The sequence below is a fragment of the Poecilia formosa genome, unplaced genomic scaffold, assembly GCF_000485575.1.
Source record: "Poecilia formosa unplaced genomic scaffold, Poecilia_formosa-5.1.2 Scaffold440, whole genome shotgun sequence".
Lineage (NCBI taxonomy): Eukaryota > Metazoa > Chordata > Actinopteri > Cyprinodontiformes > Poeciliidae > Poecilia > Poecilia formosa.
In genome coordinates this window covers 81,104-89,853 of record NW_006800379.1, presented here as the reverse complement: position 1 = coordinate 89,853, position 8,750 = coordinate 81,104, and the positions used below count along the sequence as shown (strand labels likewise).

General features: G+C 40.1%; 1 protein-coding gene across 3 annotated transcripts in view; it reads left to right on the top strand.

The window, feature by feature from the left end:
- The first annotated feature begins 1,762 nt into the window (after positions 1-1,762).
- The window catches only part of mgll (monoglyceride lipase), a 38,499-nt gene continuing 31,511 nt past the window's right edge, over positions 1,763-8,750 (top strand). Inside the window, exons 1-2 of one of the 3 annotated variants that reach the window (XM_007577404.2) lie at positions 1,763-1,936; positions 4,524-4,662. In XM_007577404.2, the coding sequence (XP_007577466.1) occupies positions 4,535-4,662 (128 nt within the window). In that variant the 5' untranslated portion in view covers positions 1,763-1,936; positions 4,524-4,534. Of the gene's footprint in view, positions 1,937-2,654; positions 3,163-3,201; positions 4,663-8,750 lie in introns of those variants that run through there. The other 2 variants (XM_007577403.2, XM_007577402.2) reach the window with 2 other exon arrangements.

Sequence of the window (8,750 nt, the reverse complement as noted above, 5' to 3'; positions counted from 1 at the left end):
GCTTCAGTATGACTCAGGGTTCTTGCCCAGTGATAGGTTTCGGTTTACTGACATGAGCAACACATCTGTGAAGGAGTGTGCATATCCAATTCTTGACATCGGGGCTGTCAGAGATTGAGATAAGCAAGACAAAAGCAGCACGCAGACTGCTACAACCTAAAATTAATCTTTCTACACTGACTGTGAGAGTCGGAGTTTGGCATTTGAGTTTAAAAAAGAAAAAAAGAAGAATTCCTTCATCTTTCTCAAAAATGTTGTTGACATTTGTCCAGCACATCAGTTATTATTACAAAGTTGTGTTTTTAGTATGCAATGGTTGAAAGAGGAATGTTTGTTTTCTGCAGAAAGGACGTTCCCACATTGACCAGGAATCACTAAGTGTTTCATCAGCAGTTTATCTGGCTGTATTTTGTTTTAGCTCTTAGTTTTTCTTACCGCTTTTGGTCAACTCTCATAGAGCTACAAATGGAGGCGAAGCTCAGATGAACCTAGAGAATAAGCTCTCAACAGCAGAACTCAGAGAGACGGCAAAAGACAGGGATCACCCTGCACCAGTCATCACAGAGCAACACAGAGGCACACAACCATGCTTAACACACACACACAAACACACACACACACACACACACAGTCTTAAGAGTAATTGATGTTGCAGTCATGTTTTTGGACTCTGGGAGGAAGCTTGAGTACCTGGAGAGAAACCCATGCATAGGGAGAAAATGTCAACACCATACTGGGACTCAAAACCAGGACTTTCTTGCTCCAGTGCAGCGGTGCAAACCACCCTCCACTCTGTTTTAGTCTAAGCTGGGAGTCTGCTGGAATATACGAGCCTGTGAACATGTTTGACCAAATCGGAACGTAACAAAACCATACCAATTTCATCAGTTGTCCGAATGTTTTTGGCATATGATTGAAAACCTAACATTTTTTTTCTTTATTTACCATTTTTATGAAATTCAGGAAAAATTCAACGAAAAATGTTAAATAATTTTTTTTAAGCTAGCTATTTTCTTCATTCTAAAAGCTAAAGAAAACAAACAGAAGAATAATCATCAAACTATTGTCATTTCACAGAATCCACAATTCTGAAGCAGTTTGTGAGAATATTAATTTGGAGAAGTCCAGTTTAGTGTTAGATAATATTCCTTCTTCTCTCTTTTTTAATAATCACTGTGAAATGAAAAAGAAGGGCACATTATAATTTATTCTAATTTACTCGGTGCTGTCCTGTCTCAGCTCTGTTATTGTTGTGAAGATTCTCAATCTTAAGATTTATTTATTATTATTATTACTTTTAATGTACTTGAAGGCACCATTTTTGTGGACAGAAAACTTGATTTAATTTGAAATGAAATGAATTGGAATTTTATCAGCTAAAATCTCCAGTCTGTGACCAAAGGGAACAAGAAAAAAAAACCCTTGCATACTTGCAAACAGTTTTTCTTGCCGAAGTCGATTACAAAACAACAACAACAAAAAATCTCTATGTTATCTAAACTTAAAGCATAGGGGCAACAGAGAAAAGAAAGATTCATGACATTAATATTAAATACATATTATACCCTGGTGTGCACAAACGGGAACCATGTGGGCTGAAGCGTGCTGCGTCCTTCCAAACTGTAAATGAGGCTAAACTGAGGGAGGGACAGAGAAACTGCGTCTCTCCCTCTGGGGAAATGTGTATGTGTGTGTGTTTCTAAGAAAGAGAGAGGGGGAAGAAAGGATGGGAGTGTGTGTGAACAGTTATTTAGTTTCTCCCCTAACGTCGCTCACCGCATTCTTGTCTTGACTGGAGGCGAACGGAGAGCGATTTAAACACACACATACACACACAGAGAGAGAGAGACAGACAGAGAGAGAGAGAGAGACAGAGAGAGAGAGATCAGAGAGGCAGATTGGAGCTGAAACTTGGCTGCAGACGCTCCTTGTGCAGGTCAGTCGATCTTCATAATCTTTTAATATTCTTATGACAGTCCAGACTCAAGAGTGCGTCTGCGGGACACTGTCCATCACCAGCGCGAATTGCTCATTTGGTTTAAGTTGCAGATTTGCATCTACATTCGGAACGTCTTCTCCACCTTTGCGCGTTCAAACCCGGCAGACCTCAAATGTTGCTGATGATGTCAAATCGCACATCTCATTCTTTTGCGTGCACGCAAAAGGGACCTGCAGTCGACCAAGTTTATCGGTTGACTGCAGGGTTTTTGGTGTCAGCTTCAAATCTAGGCACTCGAAGAGGAGTCACTTGGCGCTTTTGGTGATATCTCCCATCATTACGCTGTCCGGTTAGCGGGGATACCTTCACGCAGCGTTTGGATTTGGCGCGTTGGACCCCAGCGCAAAACAAAAGCGAGGTTTTACGCACGCTTGCCTCCAAAACAGCATTTTCCGAGTAAGGGTCTCCTCAGTCCAACGTCATAACAACATCTCGACACACATGATGTGCGAGGTCCTATGCGCAAAATGCGCGAACAGTAACACAACTCTGAGCGCTAATCAGACAAAATAGAGACAACTTGCTTTAAATGTCCCGGCTGTAAAAAATAATAATAATAAAATAAAAATAGAAGAAGAAAGAAAGAAAGAAAGAAAGAAAGAAAGAAAGAAAGAAAGAAAGAAAGAAAGAAAGAAAGAAAGAAGAAGGCTCTGAAACGATGTTAGGACGATGATTGTTTGTTTTTGTTTTTTCTTTCTTTGTTTGCAAGGAAAGAAAGAAATTACCCAAATTCTTTGAAACGTTGACCGTAAGGTGAAAGGTATCCAGTAAAGTCACTAAACCAGAAAAACGATTGCATGATTTTTTTCAGTTTCTATTGTGGAGGTGTAAGGGGAGATATTTACTTTTAACAGTGTCAGGCAGAAGTGTGTTCACAAAAGACGCAATGAACTTGTCGATTTTTGTTTTAAGTAACTCAAATAAGTGGATTAGCAGTGGCGGCTGGGGCGATATACCGCACAGAAGGGAATCGTGTCAATTGGTCAATAATAAACAATTGACCAATCAGCATTTCTAATCCCTTTGGTTTGCTCAGAATTTTGCCCTGACATCGAAGATGCCGAAAGTTTTGGGTCGCCATGGTGATAAAGTTAAATATGGCGACAACAGCAGTCGGGGAGGGAGATCTTGCTTGAAAATGGAAAGGATTTTCCAGCAGACATGTAAGCTACAGTTTCTGTTCCTCGGCCTGCCTTATTAGTTTTAGCTTCCATGTTGCTCTGCTCTTTTGCATTATTTAATTTTTCTGTCCATCTGTTGTCACTTGGTCTTTCCTGTTAAGCTATTGGACGTGAATTATTTTATGCGTTTTGTTGCCTTTGTTAGCAAAAAGCTAATGCTAAATGTTGCTGAGATTTCTTTATTATTATTATTTTTTATTAATGGTTATGCTCTTTTGTTGTATGTTTTGAGTTCCTGTTCTAATAATGTTTGCTTGAAATGATGTTCAGATTCTGATCTGGTGTTGGACAGGGACAAGCTGAAGTTCTGTTTGCTGACTCAGATGTATGGACATTCATAAATAAATCCAGTGGGGAGCTTGGTGTTTTGGTTCCAACGGAGCTTTAGTCCTTCTAATTTTTGGGTTACTTTTGTCAAAGTAGACGTGATTATTCCATCCCGTACCAGTGTGTTTTCTGTTATTTATGATAGAAAGGCCTTGTCTAGTGTAATAATTGATAATCTTCAGTCTTAATAGAATTTTGCTTGTTGGTTCTCATAGTTTTTTCGTTTGATTGACCCTGATTTCATGATTAAATACTGTATGTTTCACAAGTTAATGAACAGAACTTTTATTTTTAGCTAATTTAACACTCCATAGTATTTCACTGTGTGAAGAATGTTATATAATTGTGGAACTGTAGTCAGTTTCCTATGTTCAGTAGAATCCATACTGGACTTGGAAGAGAAATATATCAGCCCCAAGTTATTTGTTTGTTTGTTTGTTTATTTTTAACCAGCCACCACTGATTATTGGACATAATGGCAATATAGTCCAATTCAGTAATTGTATTAAAAATACATGAATATTTCTACATAATACATCATTGAATTGCATGTGCACTGCGCAGTATGAATAATGAACCACCACACACTGTATGTCAATGAACCTGTTTTTAATTGGGCAGGTGTAAAGAGAAAGAGAAGAGCTGGTAGAACGAGCTCGTAGTTAGCACACCATATGGTCTGTGACGTAACATCAACGACGACATTGCCTCTGTGCGTGCGCGTCGGTTAGTGTGTGTGTGTGTGTGTGTGTGTGTGTGTGTGTAAAGAGCGCGCGCAGCTACACATTAGATCCTTACTGACCCACAAACACCGTGTGACATCACACGTTCCCCGCTCGCAGCCTCGCGCGACGAAGAAGGACAACAACATACATTATTTATTTAAAAAATAAAAAAAAAAAAATAAACGATGAACGCCGTGACCACCGCAGCCTGCCTGCTCGTCGCTGCCTTCAGCTACTACCTCTACGGCGGCAGCGACGTGCTGTCATCGCTGCTCGGTGTCTTTTCTGCAGACGAACCCTCCATGCCCGAGCCGGGAGATGCTCCGCGGCGAAGCCCGCAGGGAGTTCCCTACAGCGAGCTGCGCCACATCGTCAACGCCGACGGACTGCACCTGTTCTGCCGCTACTGGGAGCCCGCAAGTCCGCCAAGGTCAGTGAAAAGCAGAGCGGGGATCCGTAGTCATGACAAAATCAACAGGAAAACACTCCACCAGTTTTGATATGCTTTATTTCTTGCGGCCAGTTCGTGATCTTGTGATGTGACGTTACAAGTAATTCAGAGCACATGGCTGTTTCCCGTCATGGAGTCACATGACTTTAAGTTTAACAGATGGGGAACTGCGGTTCAGATGACAGTTGGGTTGTCCATTGAAACCTGCTAGGTACTTGCGCATGCATGCTGCTGTGGGTGTAAACCACCAAGGCTAAGCCATCAGCTGTCCAGCACCCTGTGATAGAGCACCAGTTAGTCTGAGCTCCTTTATTTTATATTAAGGTTTAACTTTCCAAGAGTTGGTCAGACTGTTTCATCAGTGCTGAAAAACTGTCTGTCTTAATCTCTTATTGGCTGTTAACCTTTATTTATTGACTGGAGGTTTTCTGTCTGGACATCGTGGAGCTTTAAACAATAAAAGTAGGTCAGTATTAGGAGTCAATAATGACTAAAAGCTCCTCTAATCTATAGGAAGTCTGGATTATTTCTACTCATTGTGCATCATAAAGACATTTTAATTATGATAATCTCTGCATAGACAACATGATGACTGACTCTGGGTTATTATGTTTAAAAAAACTGCAGAATCTGAATGTTTGGCTCAGGCTGTAAGCTAAAATAGTCACTGATGTTATTATGCATTTAGCTTTTACAGAACCAGACCAATCGCCTGCAGACTCTTTTATTTGAACAATTCAAACTCTGCTTTTAAAACAACTTTGTTAATTAATGATAATAGGATTGTAATAGGCTGCACAGTGGCGCAGTTGGTAGAGCTGTTGCCGTGCAGCAAGAAGGTTCTGGGTTCAATTCCCGGCCCCAGTCTTTCTGCATGGAGTTTGCATGTTCTCCCTGTGCATGCGTGGGTTTTCTCCGGGTACTCCGGTTTCCTCCCACAGTCCAAAAAAACATGACTGTTAGGTTAATTGGTCTGTCTAAAATTGCCCCTAGGTGTGAGTGTGTGTGGGCGCATGGTTGTGTGTCTCTGTGTTGCCCTGCGACAGACTGGCGACCTGTCCAGGGTGTACCCTGCCTCTCGCCCGGAACGTTAGCTGGAGATAGGCACCAGCACCCCTCCCGACCCCACTGAGGGACAAGGGTGTTCAGAAAATGGATGGATGGAGGATTGTAATAGCAGCATCATGAAGGGACAACACAGCTCAAAATAAGAAGTAAAGATGCACTGTTCTGAGTTTAGTTGTTGGTTTGACAAAACTGATTTGAGCCGATTTGGCTATAAGAACTATACTATAAAATACAAAAAAAAAACACATTTCTTTCTTTCATGTCTAAACATGTCATATTGGATAAATAGCTTATTACAGTTTTTAAAGTCTTCTTCTGACTTTTTTTTTCTTTTAACAACTCACTGATGCCAAAAAGAGCTAACCTGGATTATTTTTCCCTCAGTAATATAAACATTGAAGAGTGTTGTTACCCCAGTACAGTCAAGTGTTAAAGGACGTGCATCAGCCCAGGAGACAATTCCCAGTCCAAGTTCGTGTCACAAATATTAGGAATTAAAGTGTGCTTTTTAACCCCTGTGGACAGAATCTACTCTGCACATGTAGTGTTCACAATTGAACAGCATAAATGTCTGAAAATCATGACTCATTCTCCATTCTGATGGATAAATAACATCATTGTCTCCTTGGCAAAGCGACATCAAATCACAGAAGTATTAAAACAACACTTCTGAGTACTTTACTGTAGTGCTGATGCTTTCCTCGGTCTCCTGTTGTTGGGCCCCCTGTGGTATGCAGTCTCTAGCTTTTCAAGTCCTCTGCACCCGTCACATGTGAGTCTGGCAGAGTGTACGAAACCCAACGCATTGCTCACATCTCTGAGATGCCAAGCTCTCCTACCAGCCGCAAAGCTGCATGCATGCCAGAAAATGATGCCACGCTAAACAGAACATCTGGAATTGACACATGGGCCCACACATTTCATAAAGACCATGGTTTGTTTTCTGGCTCAGCTGTGGAGCAGATTCACGTCTTACAGCCACATCTGTATATGTGTGTGTGTTTACACAGCAGTCATCCGTGATTAACTGTGTTTGTACACAGGGTTACTTGTATACCTGTGTGTGTGTGTGTATGCTTGGGCAGATGAGAAGCAAACACTGAGGTCTTGTTTTTGTGTAACTATGACTGATGAGGCAAATGCTGCCCACAATGCTCCTGTGGATCTAAACAACAGCACACTCACACTAAATCCATCCTTTAGTGTCTTACCTTCTGCTGGTAGATCTTTGCAGATATGAATTTCTCTTACACACGTGCTAAAAAGCTGAATCAGTGTAGCGCTGGAATATCTGTAGAGTCGCTTGTGCTGTAACTGTTTTAAAGCTGCAGCTTTTTATGGCCTCTGTAGGCGCTTTCTCACTGGAGAGCAACCAGTAAACCTGCTAAAACCGCAAGCAGGCACAGTGGAAGGAGACTGAGTAGCCCCTGTGGGCTGTATCGAGTTGTGTTCACGTCTTCACCGACATTTTAGATCAGTCATGTGACAGTGTTATTCATTGGAGTTGTTTAAAACAGATCAGTTGTTTAAGCTTTAGACGCAAGCGCCACAGTTTTGAGCAAGCATGGCTCCAAAGTGTGTAACAGCAGAAGCTGCAATTAAGCTTTAATGTGATGGTTGCATTCTTTACCCAGACTTATTAAAAGTTTTTCACTGAGTTTGCGGCTGTCGTAATTACAGACAAGTGCTTTTCAGTTTTTCTGGGTGAAGAATTGCAGCCGCTCTGTAGTGACGGTGGAATTACAGTTGTAGTTTTAAACTGCATTGTTTATGATAAATCAGCAATGTTGGGTAATAGAAATAGTTTGGTGGAGGGATTGTCTTTAACTGGAAAGTCAGGGTTAAATCACTAACTAAAGACTTGTTGGCAAACGTGTGAACTTCCAATTTTCTCTGATAGACTTACTGGCATCTGTTCACCCTAAGGTGGTTTGGATAAAAGCAGTTTCTATCTTTACTAAGAAAAGACACAGACTGAAGGTTTCCTGTAATAGATCCACAGGCTTACAGTGACCATGTGCAACTGCTGTCAGATTATTATCATGAGATGCAGTAATTGTGATATATTAACGACGTAGAGGTTTCTACATCGCTGTTCGAATCTGCTTCTTGCTCAGCGAGAAACAGATTTAGATCAAAGAAAATGAAGAAGACAAAACTTCAGTTTCAGCAAAAAAAACATATTTTAAATTGTAAAACAATAATATAAATACATTTAAGGTATATATTTTTGGATATAGTAGAAGTTTATTTGCATTAGGTAAAAAGATTAAGGATTTTTTCTTGATATAAACAGGACCCAAAGGAGATAAATACAAAGAGATTGCTTGTAGCAATTTATGTTTTTCACAAAAAAAGGGGTAATTAACATTAATTTAGCAGTTATCTAAATGCTAATCAGAGTCATTAGGTTTTTGAACAACAAAGCACTCAGACAAAAACCACAAAGATGATTAATGTAGTCATAATAAGCAGTTCATTATCCATCACCAGGGGATATATTAAAGCCGGTGTTTTACATTCCCATTTCTACAGGGTATCACAATGCCGTTTGCACTACGACCAAAGTATAATACAAAGCAATAATTCTGCAGCTACTCCAAATAGTAAATGCACTGAAGTGTTAAAAAGCAGAAATGAATCATTCAGGCTAAAATGAAACCCCATGGTGACTGAAAGGGGGAAGCCCAAGCAGGGTGTTCATAGTGACCTTTGTTTGAACATACTAGAGGATTAGATGACCGAATGCAGGAATAGTTCATGACAATAAATATCTTTTAAAAAAAATGTAACGGTAAAAGAATACAGACCTGCACCCACCAGACATATCATAAGTAAATAATTCAAAGGGAAAAATCCAACTACTTAGCACTATTTTTATTTAAATGTATTTAAAGATTGGTAATGTACTTCAAACATAAAGATAAGCAGGTATTAGCATACAAATGTTTAAAACAAAAAGTGTAATGTATAATGTGCTACATTTATATAGGAATAAT